The 27,212-nt window shown below is 36.6% G+C and overlaps 1 protein-coding gene across 1 annotated transcript; it reads right to left on the reverse strand.

Annotated features, from left to right (window-relative positions):
• Positions 1-52: 52 nt before the first annotated feature.
• On the reverse strand, positions 53-26,647 carry myo7ba (myosin VIIBa; the record flags this gene model as incomplete). Its single annotated transcript, XM_079884066.1, has 47 exons — positions 53-460; positions 556-675; positions 846-929; positions 1,016-1,132; positions 1,243-1,428; positions 1,939-2,048; positions 2,173-2,260; positions 2,447-2,560; positions 4,415-4,520; positions 5,228-5,383; positions 6,893-7,044; positions 8,582-8,738; positions 8,829-8,947; positions 9,778-9,959; positions 10,079-10,233; positions 10,379-10,505; positions 11,063-11,180; positions 11,272-11,439; positions 12,386-12,613; positions 12,717-12,890; positions 13,738-13,857; positions 13,991-14,117; positions 14,205-14,362; positions 15,099-15,395; positions 15,663-15,830; positions 15,974-16,183; positions 17,179-17,388; positions 17,471-17,689; positions 17,773-17,857; positions 17,941-18,035; positions 18,110-18,199; positions 19,154-19,312; positions 19,401-19,541; positions 19,777-19,937; positions 20,030-20,165; positions 20,347-20,557; positions 21,196-21,338; positions 22,074-22,193; positions 22,281-22,357; positions 22,430-22,583; positions 22,894-23,007; positions 23,127-23,269; positions 23,361-23,482; positions 24,992-25,176; positions 25,588-25,734; positions 25,824-25,925; positions 26,630-26,647. 47 exons carry the CDS (start codon positions 26,645-26,647, stop codon positions 371-373), a joined length of 6,663 nt encoding a protein of 2,220 aa, XP_079740192.1. The 3' UTR covers positions 53-370.
• Positions 26,648-27,212: the final 565 nt, after the last annotated feature.

Below are 27,212 nucleotides of genomic sequence, written 5' to 3' on the forward strand. Positions count from 1 at the left end.
GAAGACATTGGCCTCTGTGATGATGAGTAATAAACGTACAATGCTGCGAGTTACGCCTCATAGTCATTTATTTAACAATTTTACATAAAAACTTGAAATACATCAAAAACTAAGTATGATTCAAAGACCATGATGATTCATTTATATCATTAAATATTAGTGAACCAGTTAACAAACTGAAATTACAGTCTTCTTCACACATTCTGGCATTATATTAAGAAAAAATAGGCATGTCAGTTGGCATCACACATTTTGCAAGATATAGCATATCACATTGAAAAATAAAATCAGACAAATATTCAGTTTGATAAATTAATAACAGAGTGTATATCATTGGCTACGTATGCGTTCCTTATGCTTGTTGTTATCTTTAGTCAAAGTGCTGATTTCTTCTTTGTCCTTTCCTCTCATTAAGATACATGTTGACGTAGGAAGTCAGCAGGTCGTCTATTTTATAGCCCTAATGAACACAGAATTCTGTTATTTTGAGATCTGAAAAATGTTAATAGGCAGAACATTTCTTTGACTGGAGTAAGCAACATCTGTGTCACTTACCAGGGAAGTTTCACACAGGATTTTGTTCCCTTTGACAAGGTTTCCTACAGTCATGTGGAAGTATGTGCTTCCACTGCACCAGTTTGCAATCTTGTTGTATGGATGCATTGCCAGAATGTCCTTAAACAGAAGAAGAATTCAATTAGTCCAACAAAATCAAAGCTGGAAACAGAGTTATGATAGATGATTCATATTTTAAGCAGACAATGCAACTTCACTTTGAAGCTTACAGTTTTTCTGAGGTCTTACTTAAATACTTGTTTAAAAGCGTTTTGATCATTTGATGATACCTTTGTTTTGGGGTGAATGATAGTGACGCCCTGTTTACTGATGGCAATCCTCACAATGTCAGGGAAATTGGGCTCTGATGTTTGCTGTAATATCAAGCCTCATATTATGCACAGTTTTTAAAAGCAATATTAGCAAAAAATGTATTGTGATACAGACTCAAATTGCTTACTTTCACATCAAAAAAGGCACAGCCAAATGTAGGCCATTTATAGACAATCTTTAAAAAGCCAACCATTGCCTGATCCACAGACGTGCCCGCTTGCTTATTGTACTCAGCAAAAATGTGCTGTTGAGGAATGTTTGTGTACAAGAAACACTTTAGAAACATAATATTACATTTATGCTGCATTCATTCATAAATGTCAATGCTTAGAAGAGCAGTGTACTGGAACTGACCTTCTTCCATTCATCAGCAGACATGGCTTTAAGCTGGTCATTAGGCACCAGGTCTTTCAGCATCCTAGGAATCATGGGAAACTGAGTTTTATCATTGTCCACTTTCACCCTGAAGAGCAGAGCGCCGAGAGCCACCATTTCTTCTTTGGTACAACGATGATAACCTCTCAAGTATTTCGGCAACTCCTAAATAGTGTGAGAAAAAGGAGAAAATATAATATACACTGTTTTTTTCATGTTTTCGAAAGTCTCATATGCTCACCAAGACTGCATTTATTTCATCAAAAATACAATTTAAATAGTAATATTGTGAAATATTAATACAATATAATATTTCCACAGCCATTCCTCCAGTCTTGTGTCACATAATCCTTCAGAAATCATTCTAATATGCTAATTTGGTGCTCAAGAATAATTCATTATCATTATTATCAATGTTGAAAACAGTTGGAATGGAAACCATTACATTTTGTTTAACAGCATTTATTTGAAAAAGAAATCTTTTGTAACATTATAAATGCATTTACTGTTTCTTTCGATCAATTTAATGCATCCTTGCTGAATAAAAGTGTTTACAAAAATCGTATTGACCCCAAACTTTTGAATGTTATTGTACCTACGTTACCAGTATACAGTTCTTACAGGAGAGCTACATGGGAGTCCATACATTATCAAGATGACACAGATTGCCAGTACCTGTGGGAAATGGAAGATCAGATCTGCCTCCACATCTCTCCCAGGGATAATGTTGAACCATAGTTTTCTCATAAAGAAAACGGTGTAAGGTACAGTCACTGGACCCCCTGCTGTTTAAAACAGTGTCAGCAATGTCAATAGTTTAGAATTCAGTGACTGACTTGTGAATAACTTGTTCTACTTAATCAATGATCTAGAAAAAACACATAATAGTTTCCACCTATTGAAACTCACCTTGATTCGCTCTCTTAGCTCTCTTGGACCAATCAGTAATCTGTCTCAGGCTGTCAAAGAAGTAGTCCGTTTCAGTCAGACTCAGAACCTGACGGCAGAATAACATAAAAATGAAAAAATGCTGCAATAAATTAATAAAGGAACATGGGATCATTGACCACCGTAAGTCTTCCAATAATCAGATAGAGATTTAACAAAATGTGTTTTTAAGATTCTGAATACGAGGTTACAACCATGGCTGTTAGTTACACATCACGGAAGCCTGGGTACAAACCTTATCAGGAGTTTTCACGAAGAGGCTGAAACCATCAGCTGAGGCCAACATGAGTTTTTTAGAAACGCTCTGAACCAGGTCTTTTATCTTGGTGTTGGTTGCCACCTCAAAATTCTGTCCAGAAGGGCAAAAAAAAAAAAAATTTGATTTAATGAATAAGATGCATAACTTGCATTTGGCAACAAATTCACTGTAGATTCCATGTTTTCATGTTTTTTTTACCATTTTGAACTGTACAAGAATTATTGTGATGCAAACTACTAGCACAGAAACACACACACAAAAATAGACAAAGGCCCACTATTCATTGTGAGAGTCTTAGTCCAGATGACAGAACGGTCACTTGCCATTTTGAGCTAGTCCTGCATTGCCACTGAAAATGTTAAATCTTTTTAATCTTGTATATCCACTTTTTATGACTTTTTATAAACTTAAACGTTGAGAAGTTAAGTTTTGGTGATGTATTCCACATGGTTGTCCCTAAAATAATCTTATATAACTGGCTTACATCCACGAGGCTTTGTTGAAACTGCAAAAATGAATTGATAGTCCTGAAAGCATCAGTCAGTGTAACGGTCACCAGCTGGAGTGCCCTTGAAAGCCACCAGAGGGCACTCCACACCAGACTATCCTGTTCACTCACAGACTACATCTCCCATCATTCTCTGCCTGGACTCATCAGCACTCATTATCACATTCACCTGTAACTCATTATCTTGTTTAGTTCACCCCATATAGCCTGGTTCACCCCATCACTCACTGCGAAGTTTTGTATGTTGTTGCACTGCATCTCTGAGCGTTTTCCCTGGTTTCCTGTTTCTTGGTTTTTGGATTTCTTGCCTGTTCTGTGGACTATTCTCTTGCCTCTGACCCCTGCCTGTCTTGTTTTGTTTTGTTTGTTTGTTTGGACTGCCTACCTGTGTTTTGACCCACTGCCTGTTTATTGGATTACGAGTCTGGATTGCCTCTTAATAAAAGCTGCATTTGGATCCTCTACTCTCATGTCTTGGAGCAGATCGTAACAGTCAGAATGTGTTGCAAACAACAAACCAATCAGGAATGTTTTGCATTGTATGCCATAGCATAATTTCTTGCTTGTTGCAATATTTTTATAATTAATAATAAAATAATAAAATACAAATTTTACTAAATAAGTGTAGCCAAATGATATATACAAATTAGGGCTGTCAAACGATTAATCGCGATTAATCACATCCAAAATAAAAGTTTGTTTTTACATAATATATGTGTGTGTACGGTGTATAATTATTTTCTATATATAAATACACACACATGCATGTATATATTTAAAAAATATTTGCATGTATATACTGTGTATATATATTTATATATAATTTATATTATATATAAATATTTTATATATAAATAACACATTTTTCTTAAATATATATGCATGTGTGTGTATTTATATATAGAAAATAATTATACTCCATAAACACACGTATATTATGTAAACACAAACTTTTATTTTGGATGCGATTAATCGCGATTAATCGTTTGACAGCCCTAATACAAATATATACAAATGATGTCTGTTCAGCGTCTCTCTCTGTCCATTAACAACGAAGCTGTGAGTTTAATTACTTTGGAATAGCGATGTAACCCCCTCGTTGCTAAGAAATATAATATAGCGATTCAGTGGCAAAATTATTTTATTACTAAAAGTCGCGGGGCAGCGTTGACAAGTTTCTGTGCTTCTGAATGTTTCTGTGTGTGTGCAGCGTGATCTCCACTCTCTGTGTGCGAGTGAGGTATGTGTGTGTGCGAGTGACGTATGTGTGTGTGTGCTTCGATGAAAACAGTGCATTGATATCAAATAGTGCTTCAACTTCAACCTTTGCATTAAACGGTTTTATTACCTTCCAGCCAATCAGAATCGAGTATTCAGACAGACCACGATATAAATATATATATATGTTGTATATATATGTTTCTATGTTGTGTTACCTCTTGAGTGTCATTAGGGAACTGAATTTTGTGGAAGATCTGGGTGCTGTTCTGCTGAATTGCATCAACCTCTACCTGGTGAGGTGGAAGTTTTCTGGGCTCCATTCTAGCACAGAAACAATGACAAATGTCGTCGTATACACAGTAAACATTTATATTATCACACCAAATCAACAATGCAATTCTCATCATCTGTGACCCAGCTTGTGGACTCATTTCAACTATAGGGCTGCATCAGTGGACCAAATGTCTTTGAACAGTTGCAGTGGCAGATGAAGCCGCTGTAAATTCTGTACTATCCCATTACTTTCCTGGCATTTGCTCCAGTCTTCCAAACATGCTAATAAAAGGAGAGGTGTTGCTGTGCAACAGTGTGCCATTTTCAAACACAAATAATCATCAATTATCATATGTTAATTATCCATTTTGAACATGGAAATAAGTCAGGCTTGTTTTCAACATGCTAAACTGCCAGCATATGCTTTACAGTATAGCAGTCCAGTAATATAACACACATGCTGTTTGAGATGAGCTCCAATAGGTTATGGCTCCCAGGTAAGCCAGCCAAAGTTCAGAGTAAAAACAATACAAGCATTATGCTCATGAACAGTGACTTAAACATTAGCTTTTAGTGATTCTATAACTGAAGTCACATGATATGAAACTTAGGAATGTACAATCAATTAATTTCAACTTTAAAGTCTGATTATTCATTGAATTTCTTCTTGTTCTTCTACCCACAAAGCCATTTAATCTCATCTGTAAAGATAAAAGATTGGATTGAAATGAAACGTGATTAAGCATATGTCATACCTCCGAGCCCCTTGCAGCCTCTGGAGGCAGTCTGTGGCCAATTGCTCTCGTTTGCGTGTCTCAATGAAACGCTGGGCATGTTTTAGCAGAGAGTTACTGGGAGTGAAGAGACCACAGCACAGCCACAGCAGCTGCCAGCCCTGCTCCACACTGTACCTGATTCACAAACAACACTTGGACATGTTAATTTACCATTATAATCTACCATTTATTTATTATAAATTAATATAATTATAATAATAGCATCTAAAATTCCATATACACATATAAATACATAGCATATAAACGGCACATTACTATCTAATGTCTAGAAGTGGTTTAAAATCGGCATGAAACGAAAGTTGTGACTATCCCTATTTTGACATAATCCGAGTGAAACAGCTTCTCGAAAAAGACCGGTAAATAAGTCATCATAGAAAGGAAGAGATGTCACTGCAAGAGGGATTTTAATTAATTTTGATTAAAGATTATGAGGGTACATGATGTGCATGGATAACTTCAATTGGATTTAAAATCAATACTGCAAAAAAAGCAAGAAATGTCAATTTTGATTTCATAGTGATTTTAGATGTATTTAAATGAAAATGATGGAAACTATGAATCAGTTCAATGAACCTGATGCTTGTTGATTCTCATGCACAACAGACAGAGGAATTCAAATGAATTATTTGCCCATTCTAATTGCAAATAGAATTGTAATTCTAAGACTAATTCTATGCAGGACCATTTTGACTATTTAGGATTTATTTCTTACTTCCAAGGTATTGTGGCAGCTAACAGGAAAATTCACAATTCTTTCCTGAAATGCACATTGCTTATTTAATTTCATAATGATGCACAACATTTTGGCACTTGAAACAGTGTAAATTATGATTGTTTGGTCCTGTGCTGGAAAGGAAATTTACTGGATCTCTTGGAACTTTAACTGTATAGCAGTAATCTAAAGCTTCTAAAGCTTAATGCCATCTGAATTAAATATACTGGCAATAGTTAAGCATAAGCAATAAATATGATTAGGTATGAAAAACAAAACAACATACAAAAAAACACTACTGTAATTAAACCTAATTCTTGAATAATAAAATATCAAACTTAAAAAAATGGTTCGCTGAAGGATCTAAGTTAAAGTTTGCATAGTTTCCCCTCGCCGTTATAAAGGGCAAGTTGACTATGGTTCAACAAAAATCCCAAAAGGAAAACTGTACAGAACTATTGTGAAACTGTGTCACATGTTCGTACCAAGTTTTTTTAAAGGAATTAATATTTCAATACTTTGATTAAGCAAGTATGCATTAAATGGATCAAAAGTAACAGTAAAGACTTCTGCAAAAGATTTCTATTTCAAATAAATGCTGTTCTTTTGAACGTTCCATTCAGTTATTTTCTTTCTATCTGAAATCATGGCTGCTGAAAATTCAGCTTTGCCATCACAGGAATAAATCACATTGTTCAATATATTAAAACAGAAAACAGTTATTTTAAATTGCAAATATATTTAGCAAGATTACTGTTTTTGCTGTATTTTTGATTAAATAAATGCAGTGTTGGTGAGCACAAGAGAGTCCTTTTTTTTCTTTTGTTTATCATAAAAACCACAAACATTTGAATGATAATGTACAGGCATTCACAAGGAAAGAAATAGAATATCAACTTCTGTTTTTTTACCGGTTGTTATTGCTGGTCATTTGTTTCATGATCTGGCAGTAGATCTCGTCTCTGAGTTCCTCATTTCTTGTAGGTGGGCCGAAGATCTGGTCTGTGAGTTCCAGAGGGCTCTGAATCTGTCTGGTAGGGTAGTCACCCATATACTTCAGAATAGGTGCACACTATATCAGTCAAGGAATCAGCACACACTTAGGGTTGTATCCTTCCTGGATAACCAGGTCAGCAGGTAAGTCTTACTCATGGATCAGTGCTTATACGGTAACACTTTACTTGAAGGGGTGTGCATAAGACTGACATGACAGCTTCATAATTCATAATGAATATGAAGGAGGTTTTATGTATGTTAATGACAATTGTCATTAAGTGTCATTCGCTCAATTATGTCATTTTTAATGCAAAGATGACATTGTTTGAGATGTCTTTGTTATGACAACTTGACATAAACCATTACATCATAACCAGTCAGTGTCTTTGTCATGACAACTTGACAACATAACCTGTCATAAATATGTCCTAAACATGACATAGCAGATTAATCATCAAACTTAAAGAAACTACTTAGCTTTATTTGTTAACATTACATTATATTTCTGACCACTTTTTTCCAGTGGTACAAATTGAATTTGTCATTAAAATGTCATTAAGTGTTAATACTGTCAAATTATTTTATAACTAATACTGGAATACTGGAGAAAAAAAAGTGGTCAGAAATATATTCATGACAGAGTTATAATGGCCTCATGACAGCCAATGTCAAAACCAACCACATGACAGTTTAATGTAATGTTAACCCATAAAGCTAAGTAGTTTCTTAAGTTTGATAATAAATCTGCTATGTCATGTTTATGACACATTTATGACATTTATGATGTATTGGTTTATGTCAAGTTGTCATAACAAAGACACTGACAGGTTATGATGTATTTGTTTATGTCAAGTTGTCATAACAAAGACATCTCAAACAATGACATCTTTCCATTAAAAATGACATAATTGAGCGAATGACACTTAAAGGAGCTGTATGTAAGAAATGTATTTCAATTAATCATAAAATGGCCCTGATATGTCACTAGACATTAAGAAATCATGTTCATTTCAAATACTTATATCACTGACAACAGTAGTCCGGCCAGGATATTGTCATCTAAAAAGTGAAGTTGCAGCCCTCAACTGATGTTGATGTTGTCATCTTGTGTTTTGGCCTGAAGCGCCACCCTCCACCTATCTACCAATCACGAAGTCAGTAGTGTTTCGACATCAGGGTTGCCAGCTCTGCTCTAGTTACCACAGCTACGTAGCAGCCTACGTTCCTGCTGGATCCTGCAGCCTATCTGGCAACCTCGAGTCAGGGGGGAGGGGGAGGGGATACACCGCTCTACAGTAATTTGAAAGTGATTGCAGTACCAGTTTTGGCCACAATCTTACATACGGCTCCTTTAATGACAATTGTCATTAACATGCATAAAACCTCCTTCATATTAATGACATGTGTCATGTCATGAATATGAAGGTGTCATGTCAGTCTTATGCACACCCCTTCAAGTAAAGTGTTACCGCTTAGGGTACTCTACATCGAATTACAATAGTTGTCATATCATTTGGATATGTATTAGGTAAATAGTAAGGTGCCAACTACTACTGTGGCAATAATCAAGGTTCATAATAACCAAAATATGTGTGGCAAAGGATATAAGTAAAGGCCTGGCAGGCCTGTGGGCTTAAATCTGGATTGCCCACTAGTCTCTTCAGCAGGGGCTGTCTGATGGGTTCTCTGGAGTTTGCCCACAGCCTCTCAGGTGCTGCATTCTTAGCGATCACTTGTCTGTTCACATCCTTGATAGGCTGCCTGCGACAATGACAGAAACAACACTGTGTTTGCTTCTGAAACACTTCAGAATGTAATGTAATATTGTGGTCAAAGAGTTGCTGCAAGTACCTGAAATATTCAACGGAGAACTCTTTGAGAGTTGAAGGAGCCACTCTTTCAGTGATGGTTCCTTTTGAAGTGTTGTCTATGATGGTCTTTCTCTGATCTGGGGACAAGCTGATCAGGCTCTAAAAAAAAGTCAGAATGCAAGGAGCTTTTAGAAATATTTGATTAGATATTATAAATTATATTAGAAATATAAACCAACATGATCAAGACATATTCCATAATCCAGACCTTCACAGATCTAAAGTACTTTTCAACTCAGTAGGAAAGCATGAAAAAAATATAGCCGCGAGCACCAATTTTCGGGGTTCAAGCGGTTTCAAGGCCTTTAAGCACATGCGTAAAAAGATGTTGTTTTATTTAGCAAGCCTGTTACCATCTCAATCATGGAAATTACCATTTACAGCCAATACAGGAAGTTTACCATAGGAAATATATGAATTTAAAGTTTTTTTAACAGTTAACAGTAATTCATTGGCCGATGGTGGACATGTTTTTTGAGATATGTCAATGTACGCATATACAATCATGTCAGCTCGGACAAAGACACGGCATGCCAATTTTCAAATCAATCGAACTAGCGATGAAGTAGTTATAGCCGTTTACATGTTTTGTTTCCTGTTATAGCGCCACCAAGTGGGCAGTCACCGCAAATTTTTCAAAGCGACCACAGAATGAGCTCTCACATAGGTGCGCTGAGTATGGTGAAAATATCTAATTCCGTTCACAAGTTATAGCCATTTTTAGTAAAAGTGGCCCCTCCCACTTTGAACATTTTGGCGCGCCCCTTAGGGACCGTGAACCGTAATTTACATTTTTGTTTAAATAACTATTGACAATCAGACTCCAGAGAATCTTGCTGCACTGGTTCAGTTCCGATCGGGCCAAAAACCTAGGACTAGTTCGCAAAAGTTTTTAAAAAATAGTCCAAAATATATATTCAAGCTCTTACCAGGAGTTCATTGGTTGGCTTCGTAAGAGTTGGAAGAATCAAGACAGCATCCGCAGGGACTGCACCAATTTCTCCCGTCCGCTCATTCTTACCCTTCAACCAGCCACGGGCAGCAGAGAACTCATCATCCTGAATGAGGTAGATGAGCTCTGCCTTCTTAAAGCTGAGAAATGTTCGATCATCTTGAAAAAAAGCCAAAGGATTTTTCATTAGACAACAACAAAGTCAAACGACAGATCATGATTAAAAAAAAAAAAAAAACCCTATTTACTGAAATGTATAACTTATTGTCTCTTCTGACCTTGTCTGTTAACCTCCTGTAGGGTCACAGCAAATTGTGAACGTTGTATGAGGCCTGCCAGAAACATGGCTACCAGATCAGAGATGTCGACGGCCTGAATTGAATTCAGAGTGAAGTCTCCTTTCATAGTCAGCAAACACACACACTTCCTTTCTCTGGAGGCGATGAGGCAGGTGGAATTCATGGAATTTACAAAGGAAAGTGTCACTCATATTTATTTAATTCAAAAATATTATATTTTAAAATTTTAAATGGCAACATTATACAAGCCCATCAATCATTAACTGGTGTCCAGCCCACCTAATAGCATTGACCCCAGTGAGCTCTGGGTAAGTCAGCACCAGAAGATTCTTTTCTCGCTCATCTAGACATGTTATTCCCGTTGAATTTATGGCAAGGATGAACTTGTTCTTTGGTAGAGGAGGACCTGAACATTGAAATGACACAGATCTAATCTCATTCATCAAATTATACAAAAGCTATTCTTGTGCATTAGTTGTGGAAATGATCTAATTTGCAATGTACACTACCGTTCAAAAGTTTGAGGTTGCAAGGCTGCATAGGATTTTTTAGCAAAAATACAGCAAAAAAGTAATATTATGAAATATTACCACAATTTAAAATTACATTTTTACTTGAAAATATTGTAAAATATAATGTATTCCTGAGATGTCAAAGCTGAATTTTCAGCATCATTACTCATTACTCTTCAGTGTCACATAATCATTCAGAAATTATTCTCTTGATGATTTGATGCTCAAGAAACATTTCTTTTTACATCATGATCAATGCTGAAAACAGTTGTGCTGCTTAATATTTTTGTTTAAACTGTTATTCATTTTTCAAGGTTTGATGAGAAAGTTCAAAAGAACAGTATTTAAGAACTGATTAATTTATTTGAAAAAAAAACAAAAAAAAATGTACTGACCCCAAACTTTTGAAAGCTAGTATAATGTAATACTGATCTTAGCATGCAGTGCATACCAGATAACTTGGCAACTTCAAAAAACTTGGAAAAGTACATGGGCCACTTTTGACGAGCATAGTCAACCACCTCTGCTTTCACTTTATCAGACTTGGTCCGAGAGTTTATGAATGGGCCCTAGTAGAAAGAGACAAATGCTTGTGACATACTAGTGGAAAGTGTCTTTTTATTATTAATTTAACATAAGCAGCATAAGAAACATCTCTACTTGCGCATGTGCTGTGTTGACCATCTGGATCCACTTGTCTTCTGACTTGGCCTCCAGTATTTTGGAGTAAATGCACTCCTTAACTACAGTCTTAGTGTTCTCCATACTGATGTCTGATCCAAACTGCACATAGAAGTGCTTTGCTGCAAGTGCAACATAGTCTTCCTCCTGATAGAAAGGTGAAATACCATGGAATGAATAACACAACATGGTCATGGGGGCCACCATGTTGAGATCATATCATCAGCAAAAAACTACTCCTTGTATTCCAATAAATAACCAGCTTTATTGGTCACTTTCAAAAAGTTTCAAAGACACTTGATATTTAGTAATACTATCACTGACACTATTGGATGAGAACAAAACTTGATTGAGCTGGATAATGATAAGAGCTGTAGAGCTGTTATAGTAGAATAAAATTTGTCTCAAAATTTGATGAACTGCAATATTATTGAACTAAAGTGAACAACACTGAACTGACCTGAGATGAAAAATGACACTATTATCTTCTGTAGAGCTTATAGTCGAACTGAGTTCGCTTCATAACGAATGAGCTTTGCAACATTCACACTGTTATTGAACTAAACTGAATCAACATTGAACTAAATTGAGCTGAATAATGACACTATGGTCTTTTTAGAGCTGTTTTACAGCTGAAATTGTTTTCATTTCATAACTGAAGAACTTTGCAACATTAATACTGTTTATTACTGTGATAACTGCTGATTTTAAATAATCTGTACTGTATAAAGTTCTATATGAATAAATGTGACTTGATTTGACTTGCTCCCACTGGAATAAGCAATCATGGCTGACAGCGAATAAAACATTTCAACAATTGCATTGGCAACGGAAAAACAATTGCATTTGCTTGATGCTCCATCCACACCACTAAGTGTCAGTAAATCTAAGACAGCTGCCATTTTAGTCAGCACAACATAATAAAATCACGATATGTATCTTTACAAATTGTGAGATAATTGCCAAAAAATGTGTAAATTAGTCAAAAGTATTTGTTTTATTAATTAAAAATAAAGTCCAACATCAATTTGCTATTTAATGAACTAGACCACTAATAGCATAACTAATAAAAAAAAAATGATCTCAAGTGCACCTTTTCACACTGGTACTCTCCATACTTCATGCCTCTGATGACCTGTCTGTAGACGAGGTCTGTGCTAACGTTATCCTGGCTGCAGTCATGCCAAGGTGTGAAGATCTCTTTACGGAAGTAGAGACGCCAGGGGGCGTGTTGCTCCTGCCCACCCTTCCTCTTCACTTCCTGCTCACACTGAGAGATGGCATCCATCACATGCTCACGACTACTTCCTAGAGACCACACCTAGAAAGAGAGAGTACCAAACCATGTCTTAAATTATAATCATACTGGGTAACCATGAACAAAATCTGACTTAAACTCTTAATTCAGTCTGAGGTTTTCATACCTTGTCATATAAAGCCATATATAGTGAAAAGCCAAATGTGTCCTGAAGTTTGACCTTCTGTGAGAGCATTTGGCAGACCTCTTTAGATGTGGATGCAGAATCTACAGGCATACTGATAGTTCTGCCATCCATCAAAGTCACTGAGATGGCCATGGGTTTCTTGGTCTTGGTGGCCTGTGATTGAACAGAGAGGGCTTGAATAGTAGAGTCAAAACTATAGTAGATTTATATTACATTTTGCATGACTTTCTGGACCACAGGAGAATAAAGACCTAAGAGGTTTTCACACATACATCACCGAAAGCCATTATTTTTGATGAGCCGCCCATCGTCATGATGATATTCAGAAAAGTGTAACTTTATCTAAATAAGCAATGACTATGAGTATTATTGAAGACATTGAAGAACACATGATCAGTCTCCTGTGAGATACCAGGGTTTTCAAGCATTTTGATGCCAAGGACCTCCAATTATTATAAACTTATAAAATCCCATATCCCATATTTTCCCTAAATTAAATATATGGCTGTTATATTGTCACTGTGCTAAAGCAAATATTGTCTGGAAAATATTTACTTGTTATTAAGACTATTTTTTCTGCCATTTTACAAAACTATATGCAGATTATTTTTCCCTTACACTAGGGCTTGTCAATACAGCACAATCATTACAATTATTTTATGATTTCTGATCAGTCTTTGGAAAGCAGAATGAAAGTCCTAAAAATAAATTTTGTCTCTCAGTTTTTGTTTTTTGCATCCCGGGTTGAAAACGCCTGCTGTAGTCCAGTCTCCACTGGAGTGGACTCCAGTCCAGTTATGTTACTGTGAGTGACATGATTAGTCTCTGCCCACATCCATATAGTAAAAAAAACATAAGAAATGGGTCCCTTTTCCAAATTGAATAACATCTCGTTTTTACCAGCAATTCATCTCATTAGTGATCAGATTCTCAAAATGGCCAGTTCAGTTGTGTAGTCCAAAAGTCACTTTTTGTGTAAACAAGGCATAAGTGTCTTCACCTGGAGCTCCAGCCAGCTGGGAGGCTCTCCACGCACTCCGTTGGCAACAGTACGCCTCAGTCGCTCAGCGCAGTAAGGTGCGTATCCCACAGGACCGAAACGAAGAAAACTTTGCAAGTACTGTGAGACAGATGAGACAAGTTCAACACAACTGAATACGTTTAGAACTACTTAATTTAAATGTATTATCCCATGAAGCAAGAGTGAAATGATGCATCAAAGAGTTTATTAAGGAAGAATATTCTTCATTCACCTTAATGAAGTGCTCAGTAGGAGGGAAGATGCCCAAACAGATGGACAAGAGGATCCAGCCACGGAAGAAGCTACCGCGGTTTGAGTTCTCCTGGAGCTGCTTACAGATCTGGCAGTAGATTTCATCCCTAACAATGAGAGATGCTAAGGAATTAGAAGCAGAAACATTTGACCACTAAGCAATAGATCACTTATGGTTTTGAATAATTAACAACCTGAGGTCACGTCTGACAATGGCATATCCAACAATGATATGCAACTTTTCAAGAGATGTCATTGGCCGGTCCAGGGTGAGTCCGTCTCCGTTGATGTCATCTTCTTCGCTAATAGTTTGCACAGTGGGTTGTTTGACAACTTCAGACCCATCTTCTGCCTTAAAATGAAGAGTTAGTTAAGAGTTAAGAGATTATAAATTCAAGTGTCACATTTATCTTTTAGTTGAATAAAATAATGGTTTGTGCAGGAATACTCAAGTTTGAAATATTTGAATTAATGACTAATTAATTCAACGATAGTGTCTACGATAAAGAAAAGAAAAAAAATATTTTGAAAATCTAATTTAAAAAACGTCCTAAGTTCTTAAAAATGTACTCTTTGTTTTCATGTTGGTTTCATATGGTTTTGGAAAAACTTTTAGGCCATTTATATATATATATATAGAGAGAGAGAGAGAGAGAGAGAATATAGAATATATTATACAATCACTCTAAAAATGTCATGTGGTGTAACTATCAAGTAACATTTTCCTTAACTCTAAATAAATGCGTGATAATTATTTTCTAAAACCTTTTAATAATAACAATTGTCAAGGTAAAAGCAATTTCTTACAATAATCAAGAATTATAAATTCATTACTTGTTATGTGCGTGGGGGAGGGATGTCACACCACATGACATTTTACAACCTGAACTAACCTTGTCTTGTCATAAACAGGTCAAGTTATCTGATACTTTACAAGACCTAATGACTTAACAAAAAGTCTAAATTAATTAAATAATTAATAAGTCTTTTTTATATATATATATTTGTTGTCCTATCTATTTAATCAATTAAAATAATAGATGAGTGCCACATCATTGACCAATTTATGCAACATTTATGTGTCTCACCTCTTCTGCTATAACAGATGGTTTTCTAGTGGGTCTTCTGTTTGGTGACAGCGCCTCAGGAGTTGTGGAGATCTTTCTGTTTCGGGACATTATATCAGTGAAAGTTGAGGTCTTTCTGTTTTTAGGACCCTGCTCTGGCATGGCAGATAGTTTACGGCCTGGAACACCCTCGTCTTGAACAGATTTTCTGTTCCGGGACAGTATGTCTGTGAAAGTTGAAGATTTTCTGTTGCGGGAAGCCTCTTCTGGACCTGTAGTGACGTTCCTGTTCTGAACGTTTCTTGTATTTCTCATTCTCTGAAAATAAAGAGAAATGAACACTTTCAGAACATCCCTTGCATATTTAAACAAAAGACTGCTGATTGCTTTTCTTACATTGAGAAAAGGGAAATATGTTGACAGGTGTCCAGAATCCTTGAGTATTCTTATTATTGAATAATAAACCCGCTTTTCTGGTCTTAGGTTTACACTGGTCTCTGTCAAAGCTGTTATTAGCTGTGCAGCCAGCTGGTCAGACCTGCTGTTTTTCTCAGCAGTGAAATATGTAATGTAATGTTTCCTCACCTGGTCCAGGCCCACCATATGGCTGAGGCGTCTATCCTGTCTGGAGGCCACATCCTGCTGCACGGAGCGATCAGCAAAGGCTGGTCCACCTCTCGAGACCCCCTGAGCCTTTGGCTCGGGAAGATCACCCATAAATCTCAAGATCATCCACCAAACTGTTAGTGAAGCCTGTGGAGAAGAAGAGAAGGTCAGTAGTAAGTTTTCATTTTTTTTATTGTGACTCGTCAACGTAACAAAATCTGTGCCGTGCTGCGGATAAACGACACAACATAAACCAACCAAAAGCTGATCAAAGTCAAAGGTGACTTTACCAGGACGTCATTCTCGTCCTCATGGTAGAGCAGTGGCTGACGTAATCTCTGCCGAATATGTGTGGGTGTGGCGGCACCCTGGAAGGACATGGAAGCAAACTTGGAGAAGGAGTACTCATCCAAATCATCGTAGTCTTCCTCTGGAATCTCCATCATTGGAGCATCATCCAGATCCACCTCTTCAAGCACAGCCCGCTTTCCCTCCAAGTCCTAAACACACACACACACATGTTGGTATCATTATGAGGGCATTACATAGGCATAATGTTTTTTTATTCTGAGCTAATGAAATTGTATAGCCCCTAACACCTAACACTAAACCTACCCCCTAAAACTTCCTTTTTTTACATTTTTACATTTTTAATACAAAATTGTTTAGTATGTTTATTAGTGTTTTGAATTATAAGGACATCAGCATGTCCTCATAATGTAGGGGACATGGCCTGAAAACTGAATACACACTACAATATAGGGACTTTGGGTCCTCATAATGTAGGTCAAACTAGTACACACACACACACACATATTTGATACATCAGACTTTTATGGCTAATTATGATACAGGGGAATATAGAGCTCATACTCGAGAAAAAAAAAAGGCCTAAACTGAGCAAAAATGTGGAATTTGATGCAGATGTTATTTATATGGCCAGAAAGTAAGATGAAACTCTGATAGTTTGCCATGTAAATTAATGAGATCTTTAGAACAGTATAGCAGACTACTTACAATGTATAAAAATATAAATTTTCGCTCTCTCTCCAAATAATATGTCTTAAGATGATATTTAAATGTTTAGATTTATAATCAAAACTCTGAAAGTTTTCAATGTGGGTGGCAAAACATATAATGTAATGCGATACAATGATGATTGAGAGATGTACAAATAAACATTCCTCAAAAGCCTGATATATCATATTCGATACTAACCTTTTATAATTTATTTTCTCTAAACAATGATGTAATAATAATCAAACAAACCTAAGTTGCTTCAGTTCAGTAAGAGTACAACTTCAAATATTACTAACAATATAAAAGTTATTCTTATGTTTCAAACTATCAATCAGATGACAGAAGGCATTTAGAAGGATTACAACAGGTATTTCAGCAAAGCATTGATCATGTTGATAATTTAGAGGCCTTATAAAAGTTACAGTAGGCTTTACAGTGTTAACATCATGCTTCTTTGAGTAGTCTGATCTCTCACCTCAAAGCCCGCAGGCGCCTGACCCTCCTGTCCGCCAACCATGCTAGGCAAGAAGCCAAATATATCATCCACCATTTCCTGGTCAGTGATGGATTCAAACTGTTCAGCTGCCTCTCTTTCTCTTTTCTGCTGCAGAACTTCTTCAAGCCTCCTCTGTCTTTCTAGAGCAGCAAGCTCTTCTGCCCTACGTTCTTGAAGTGAGAGGAAAGCCTGCAAACAACAGGGAAAGAGGTAGATGATGACATGTAGCTTGAGATATTAAGCAAACTGTGATCTAAACATGGTTTCTTACATCTCTTTTCTTCTTGTTGACAGCTTTTCTGGCTAGAGTTCCTCTGGTGTAAGCCTGCAGGAGGATCACCGCCTCTCTCTTTCGTTTCCACTCCCTCCTCGCCAGATATCCACGAGTCTGACTCTGAAGCAGAAGAGTTGCCTGTCGCTTCTGTTTATACTGCCAGGCCATCTGACGAGAGCGCACTTGAGCCCGCAGACGGGCAAAGCCCAACTGGACCTACAGAAAGACAAGTGAAACTCTACAAACATGTACAAGCAATGACTATCATCTTGTCAATCGGCTGTTAAAGGACAACTCACCACTCTGTAAACTTTTCTGACTTTGTGTCCACGCCAGGTTTTCTGTATGGTCAAAGCTGCTCCTCTCTTTCTCAGGAACGCTTTCCTACAAGAAAGTAAAATGGCGAGTGGTAAACCAGCGTAAAAAAAAATCTCTACAGACATAGGAGATTATCCTCAGTCTTTTACCTGTGTTTGTAACCTCTCAGGACTTTCTGAATAAGAAGTGCCTTGTCATTCAGAGCCTTATCTCGTGCCAGTTCCAAAACAGTATCATGGAAATCCTGACGCAAAATAAGCAGCGTGTTAGAATTGATCAACTTTAGAAATTATGTACTTGTAAAATTCACCTCAGTACCTTCAGAAACACTTTAGTCTTGCCGATCTTCCAGTCATCTTCAGTCAGAACGTTCTCACAGATGCTTTCAGAGCATTTCTTGGCACTCTCCTTTAATATTACAGTTAATATTATTTAGTTAACATTAATATTCAAGGTGCTATAATGCAAAAAACATACTTTTATGCATCTAAAATTTTTTGAATCAAGATCAATTTACTTGAGAAGCAACACAGCAATTTATTTTGGCTTATTATTTTAAGAATTTTTATTTAATACAAAAGAATTTTGTCTTATGGCAACATACATTGGCACACTTTGAAACATGCTCCAAGAGATTTTAGCCATTTTGCTAACCTCTGCTACATCCACAAAATCCTGCCATCCAAAAAACTGTCAGCAATCTGATGTCAGTAAATGCCAGCATGTAAAAGGCATATATATATCTATGGTAAAAGGCATTCTCTGATTGGTTAAAAAAGTATGGGCCATGCCCAATATTTATTTATTTTATTTATTTATTTAACTGAAATTAAAGGGATAGTTCACCCAAAAATGAAAATTCTGTTATTAATTACTCTTACAGGTTTGGAACGAAATTAGGGTGAGTAACTGATGACAGAATTAAAATTTTTGGGTGAACTAATCTTTTAAGGCAAAAAATACTTGTTTTGAAATACCACACATAAAATACCCTTAATACTGGAAGGAGATCACAGAAATGAGCCATGAGCTCTGCAAACAACAACAACAAAATAGACTGGCAACCCTTTTTAGCCAATCAGAGAGCGCTCTTTGCCTCTCTGCCCTTTATATACTAGTGTTTGCTGACATCAGGTTCGCTGACATGTCTCTGTGGGGGCAGGGTTTGGTGGATGAATGGTGGCCACTCATGTGGACGGTCTAATTCAGTGGCAAACTATGTTAAAGTTAGCAAAATGGCTAAAATCACTTACAAAACCTTCAAAAACTGAACCAATGTATGTTACAGGAACAACTGCAACACTGAATCATGTCATACAACACAAAATCAACATAATCTTCATAGTTTAAAGAATCTCTCACAGTTTTGGGGTCACAAACACTGGACCTGAGCAGCACACGGTAGCGCTCCAGAAACTCATCAAATGTGTGGCGGATGGGAAAGCCGGCCTTCCTGATGCGGATAGTCTCCATCATCCCAGAGTAACGAAGTTGACGGATACACAGTTCCCTGTCAAAGAGCTGAAAAAATAATGGAAATGTGGGTCATTGAGAGAAAAGTCAGTTCATGTACATTGAGGGAGGATGGAGAAATGGATTAACAACCTACCATAGGCCTCTTGTAGTCATTGGGTTTAATACAGCGAATGAAGAACGGCTGGCACGCAGCTAGAGTCTTCATTAAAGAGTCTAGCGACTGCCGAAATTGACCAGTTAATGTAGGCACTCGCTTCTTTGAGTCTGCTGTTTGCTAAAGATGTTGCAAACAAGAGGGAAGGCACATGAAAATCATTTTATCACCTTGTAGAAGAGTGGCAGCTGTTAAGGAGGTCCAGCTCTCTTTCGCCCATGACTCTGAAGTAAAATGCTCAACGATTACATATAGGTGTGGTGTTGTTCTGTCACAAACTTTTGTCTATATACTGTTTCTGACAGTGTACAGTGGATGTGTATACCCTAATAGCCTTTAGCTGGTGTTAACTTACCCGCAGTGAGTTTTTTGGGGTGACGATAGTGTGGTTGGTGGTTTTCGCCTCTGTGGTGCTGAGCTCACTGTGGAATATCTGTTTTAGGAGCTTATTGGATGATGTTTGCATCAACTGGATGACATCACTACTCAGAGCATCTCTGTTCTTCTCAAGGAAACCTATATTCACAGTAAATTTCATAAAACATTTTCCATTTTTAAAGCCAAAGACACTAAAGTACTTTGTGAGGAAGTTTGATAGCCTGTATTACCTTTGGAGTCATAGTAGACAACTCCAGCAAAATGGCGGATTCCAAACTGTGTGTCGTGATTATTTTTTGGGGACATGTAGATATTACCCTTCCCATGAACTTGATTCATCTTGTTGAGCATGGTAGCATCAGTGCCCTGGAAAAAATTTAAACTGTACATAACTGTACATATAACTGTAATATAACTACTCCACTACAGATTGTGATTACAGATGTGGTTTTGAGATAACAATACATACACAGATCACACATAGCATGATAGAAAAATAATCAAAGGAAATCCTATGTTGTAAATAAAAGCAAAAATATGTTATAACCTTAGGGAAGTGACTTTCTTCATCAATAAGAGCGAGAATGTTGAGAGGCTTTATGGCGAGCACATCAAGCGTGTGCTGGTTGTCGTTAAACTCAATGTTCTTCCAGACTATGTCTTCACGAGCATATTCCTGTTGTTCAAGCTTGAAGATGTGTTTCACAAAGAACTGCTGAAGCTGCTCGTTGGCATAATTGATGCAGAGCTGTTCAAAGCTGTAGGAATCACAGACAGAATTAAGATAGTTTACATTAAATTGAAAAAATTAGTGATCATTTACTCACCCTCATGTTGTTCCAAACCCTGTAAGACTTCCTTTCTTTTTTCAATGGAACACAAAAGAGGAATTTCTGAAGAATATCCTGGTCGCTCTTTTCCAAATAGTGAAAATTAATATAAAAGCATTATAAAAGTGGACTCGTGGTACATTATTTATTGAAACTTGCCTTTCGATAGAGCCCTAAAATCAATTATGGTGGCTCTGGTTGAGCGTCAATAGCATTAAACGTCATTGCTTCAATAGTCACAAAATGAATGTGACAAAATAGGGTCAAATTTATTAGGACTTCTCAGTAAACAACAATTTATATTTCAGTCTATTCATTACACAACTATCATTTGGCTTCAGAAGACTTGGCCTATAGCACACAAGTTGTGTGCTTTTTTTAAAAACAATTTTTTGATAGATTTATGTGTTTTGGTCTCCATTCATTTTAATTAAAAGGGAAAGAGCGGACAGGGTATTCTTCAAAAAATCATCTTTTGTGTTCCATAGAAGACAGAAAGCCATACGGTTTTGTAATAACATGAGAGACCTCATGTATTTGCATTACAACATATTTATATTACAAACCTGTTGTTTTTGAAGTTTTCGAAGCCGAAAATGTCCAACAAACCAATAGAAAGTCGGAGGTGTTTGGGGTCATCAGGAGGTGGTTTGAAAATGGCACTGTTGATTTTCGAGACAATCCACACAAACAATCTTCCATAGATGGCCTGCACACAGATAGAAGATGACAGCTCTATATTGGAGTATATAAGATCTGACAAGCCCAAATTGGCTAAACACTAAGCTTTTAATCGTCTTAACCACAAATTACTGGTCAGGAAATTAGCAAAATTTAAGCAAATGCACTATTTGAAAAGCCATTGCTGTCTCAGAAAAACAGAATTAAGTTTTTGGCAGAATATGGGAAGTTCTGTGTGGAGTGATGAATCACAATGAAATACGAGTTGCATGGTGAAGCTCCAGAGCAATGTCTTCAAAAATCTGTGGAGAGATATATAATAGTAAATGCATCTCTACCACAGTGAAGCATGGAGGAAGAGGTGTCATTGTGTGGGGAGCCTTTTTAGCTGCTGGTATTGGTGAGCTACTTCACAGTGAAAAGTCATTTAATGCAGAACAGTTATAAAAAAGAGGAATGATCAGATGTTATTTTTGAACAAGACAATGTTCCTGCCCAAATTGCAAAGACAACTAAGAAGTGGTCCAGATTTGAACCCTATAGTGAACATTAAATTAAAACGAACTGGGAGACATTTTTCAATTACTCATTACTGTTTGAAGCCATTAAAAGTATTTGTGCTATTCTGGCTAATTTCCTGACCAGTAATTTGTGAATAAAATGCTTAAGATCATAAAACACCACCAAATATTTTGCCATTTTTGGCTTGGCCCATTTTCTTTTTCTTTTATTTTTTGCCCAGTACATTCAGTGCATGCACAACCTTTACAAAGGCGTCTCTGCCATCCATTGCTTGTGTTAAAGTCAGAGGTTTAGTCACACTCTCCCTGTTGGTCATCAAAGAGCGTTGTGTCAAGCTCACATCCAGGGCATCTAGGGCCACCTGCAAAAAAAAAAAAAAAAAACAGATCTATGGGCTTGAGTGTGCTACTCAAAGACAAAATTGGTTCCAAAATTGGTCTCCAATTACCTCTAATAACTGTGCAGCCATTTTGAAATGTGCAGAGGAAAGAATATCGCAGCCCTCCATGTTGTTCATAATGGTGTCTTGAAAATTGAAAATGCAAATAAATATTAAATGAGTATTTCCTCTTTCATTGGCTCTTAATTACTCCTTACCTTCAAAGTCTACATTCCCCAAGTGTAGGATGGCAGCCAGAAGCTTGTTAATTTCCCATGAGTCATTCTCTGTGAACGTCAGGATCTTCATTGCTGAACGGAAGCTTGCGAACTCTTTAATATCGTCCCGTCCTTCACATGTAGTGCACTGACCCTAAACCAACATAATCATGTTTAATGTAATGATACTTAAAGGGATAGTTCATCCAAAAATTAAAATGGTTTCATTAATTCATCCTCATGTCAGGAACACAAAAGAGCATTGAGGGTCCAAACTACATACATTTTCATTAAACAAATCATCTATTGTGTTCTAAAGAAGAAATTCTGATGACAGAATTCTCACTTTGGGGTGAACTTAATGTAACATCATTCTTCTCGCTCCAGAATGACTGACAAAATATATGTAAATACACATGAAAAGAGAGAAGAATTCAAGATATAGACTTTATTATGAGCAATACCATGGTGAGATAGTTGTATTCCGAAGCGTTTCCCAAAGACAGGATCTTCTTTTGGTCAGGAGACATTCCCATGAGCATGCAGTAAAAAATGTGGTAGTTTCTCTCTTGTGGGGCCTGTGCCAAAAAATACACTATTATTTATTGGGCAAACAAGCAGTTCTACAATTCAACTGCTTTGTCTTGCCCTGAAATATTTCAAAAAATTACACAATCTAATTATCAGGGTGGTTTACCTGTCGACAAACACGTGATTTCTCGAGTAGGTACTGTTCAATGCGGGCGCCCTCAATTGCTCCACTTTTAGTGAAGTGGATGTCAACGTACTTTCCAAAGCGACTGGAGTTGTCATTGCGGATGGTCTTTGCATTACCAAAGGCTACAAAATAAGAATTGATGTTAATACTGAAATGATTACCCGAGGAACTATAAAGCTGAGTGATAGAGGAGCATCCTATAAGCAACTTTACCTTCTAAGATAGGGTTTGCTTCTAGAATCTGCTGCTCAATCCAGGAGCGCTGCCCACTCACTGCCGCAAGAAACTGCAGCATGAGTTTGGTACTCTCTGTTTTTCCAGCTCCAGACTCCCCACTGACAAACACACCACATACAGATGCTTTCAAAACACATCAAACAACAGAATGCAAGACAGCTGTTGGAGTCAGTCTGACTTTTTGTCAACATACAGGCCCAGTTTGTTCTGGGTGTTTGCACAGCTGGCACATAAAACCTGCCATTTACAGTATAATATTGCAATGAATTTTAATAGCTTACTCTAAAATGAATACTGTGTCATAATTTACTCGTTCTTATTTAGTTTCAAACCTTTCAAAAGGTACACTTTTTAAGAATATCCAGGACACTTTTTTCAATATAATGAAATTATTGGGGACTGGGGCAGTCAAGCTCAAAAATGCAATATAAAGCACCTTAAAAGTGTCATAAAATTGGTTCAAATGTAAAGAGAGAGAGAAATTTAGGTCATTATTCACTGATAATTCTCACCTCTACAGATGCTTTGAAATGGACAACAAAAGAATATTGTCATATGGACAACTTTTCGGAGAGTCTATTTACACCAAGAGCAAATAGCACATCTTGTTGGCAGAGGATATTTACACTAAAGGTCCAGGTATACTTCATTTTCCGCATTCCGCTTCGTTGTCTTTCAAAGTATATAGGCTGTAAGTGCGGAAAATATAGTGGACTTTATTTTCAAGCGCTCAAGTCACTCGCACAAAATTGGACACGCGGACAGTACGTGCACGGACCCTCCTGATGACGAAAATTACCGACCATCGCGGAATATGGATGGCTGAAATACTTTGGGCTTAACTCCGCCCAGCATTATCTCATTATCTGAGCCAGACAAAATTACAAAAGAAATCCCGCTGGCAACTTGACCCAAGTTCAATTCTGCATTGTTTTTTTCAAACTCAATCTTTTCCCATTGCATATCAGCACGGAGAGACATTTATTTTAAATAAAAGTTAGGAAAATACTAAAAAAAGTGTAAATAAAGTGCCAAATGAGTTTTTAATAGTGGGGATAAATTGTTTAACGGATAGGGTCAGGGGTAAGCGAAGGGGGCGACTTTAGGGGTAGGGACAAATAATGTCCCAATAAAGCAGCCACCATTTATGATTTTAATAAATATAATAATATACGCTGAATATGTTGTTATTATTGCATTCTATTTAAGAATACACTACAATATACTGAGGTGCAATTAATATATGCCTCTTTTTTAGTATAAATAGCACTAAGTATAAATAGCATCTAACAAGTGTTTACATTAAGTGCAAAGAAAATACTACTATCTATCACTATTTGCACTTAGTGTAATTCGAATCTATCGCTATTTGCACTTAGTGGCCCCACTTTTATGATAATTATAAAAGTCATTTTTAGAGATACTATCTTCATATGGAAAGAGTGGCCAGAATATCCTTAAAAAAAACATTTGTACCACAGATGAAAGAAGATCAGATGGGTTTGTAACAACATTCGTAAATAGAGACAGATTTTTCTGTAAAACCATATAGTTTTAAACTGTACTACAAAATGTCAGTTTCAACTAAGTATGAGTGCCTGAATGACCTAATGATGCAGCACTGGTCTTTGCGGTTCCGGCGCATGTTGAAGAAGCAGCTGTCTGCGATGGCGAAGACGTGCGGGGGGAGATCACCCAAACGCCGGTCGGCGTACTGCTCCACCTGCTCCGGAGTGTAGATTGGCAGCAGCTGGTAAGGGTTCACTGCCACCAGAATCGACCCTGTGTATGTCTGTCAAATCAAACAAACAAACAAAAAAACATTATAAAAGGTCCAGTTTTTGCAGTTGGATGAATAATACACATGATGTAACTGCTTAGTGCTATGAACTGTAAAATTGGTAGGTCACATTTAATATATAATGGGTGTCAATGTTGTATAACAATATGATCCGCTCATCAAACCTGGAACTATGGAAACAATCTTGTTATTAAACAGGAAGGGCAAAGAGCAGATGGTGAATGAACTGAACTTGGTGAATTAAGTAAACAATTCAATCCCTATTCTGGCTATTTTGGGTTGATGGATCTTGAAATTGAAAGCAATTTAATTGATATTATGTTAACAATTTATTAATAAAAAAAACAACAACAAAAAAACATTTAATACATGATTTATCTGATGTGGTGTTTAAGAACTCACATAGATGGATCCTTCTTTGTAGCGCACTAGAAGGTTCCGTAACAGTCCAGCCTCATTTAGGTCACCCAGCCGTATCATATCATCCACACCTTTCACCGATGTGGGATGCATGGGTTTCAGAGAGTTATCCTTCTTAATCTTGTGCTCCTGGAAATCATGCCAAAGAAGACATCAGCTACACTTCTAGAGAGTCAAGAGCAGCTGTTCACCATCAGCGGAAAGACTGGCTGGCTTACCTTTCCCTCATCGTCGATGAGCTGAAGTTGCCCAGTGTCTGAGAGTCTGACTTCAGCTCCGATTTGCACCCCATCACTGCAGTCCACCCACACATAATCTCCCTAAAGTGGTTGATCAACATTTTCAAAATTAAACATTAAGAAAATATTTTAAATTAAGTTAAACTAACTGAAGATAATTCACATGTTAATACATTTAAAGCACCTTGGAGTAGCATGTATATATATGTGTATATATATATATATATATATATATATATATATATATATATGTATATACACACACACTATGCATAATATGCATAGTGTATGCATATTATGCTACTCCAAGGTGCTATATATAAATACAATACATATACACACATATATTATATAAACACAAACTTTTATTTTAGAATCGATAAATCGTGATAATCGATTTGACAGCATTAATATATATATATATATATATATATATATATATATATATATATATATTAATTAGAGCAGTCAAATCGATTATCACGATTTATCGATATATATACAGTAAACAGTAAAATATTTTATAAAACTATTAAATTAAGGGTAGAATCAAATTACATAAACCTGTGGCATAATAGTCCAAATAGAGTTTAACAGAGAGACTTTTTTGTTGTTGTTGCTTTTAATGTAAAAACTGACTTTGTAGGCCAAGAAGTATATTTACAGAACGAAATTTTGTTTATTAATTTGTATTAACATAAAATTAACATAGAAAGAAGGCATCATGGAAACGCCACAGTATTCGAATTAGGTGAAAGTCTCAGCAAATCCATTAAACAATTTACCTTCCTTAAAACCACCATGACTGAGTCCTTCTGTCCCCCAGCCTGAATATTAAAGCAAAGAGAAAGTTATAATCAATTATTTCCAGGTTCAATTAATAAGAGAGGCTCATGAAAAAAGACAAAATGGCGTCTAAAATACACGTACACATTCCCTGAATCATATAATAGTCCTTTCCATCTATACACTAGATAACAAAACAAAACCATCTACACTTTTAAAAAATAACCATAACAAATCCAATGAGAGCTACTTTTACCTGTGGATATTTTGTGAAGTCTCCTGATCAAGAAGTATTTTCTGTTCCTCTTCTTTGAATTCAGAATTGATCCCCAGTGCCAGTGTTTCGAAAGAAATGTCCTCAGGTGCCTGCTGGGAGACAACAGGTGTTTATGATACTTTGACTTTGCTCCCTGACTAACGCATCCATAATGATAGATACAAGGAAGCTCTGCCCTCCATATCAGAAACCTTGAACAGTGACAAAAAAGTTATTAGTAGATTATAAATTCCACAAAACACATGAGAGCAATAATAAGAAAACAAAGCTTCAAGTTAAAGTGTGTTGTACGATGAAAGCTTATC

This window comes from Squalius cephalus (genome assembly GCF_949319135.1).
Source record: "Squalius cephalus genome assembly, chromosome: 10".
Taxonomy (NCBI): Eukaryota; Metazoa; Chordata; class Actinopteri; order Cypriniformes; family Leuciscidae; genus Squalius; species Squalius cephalus.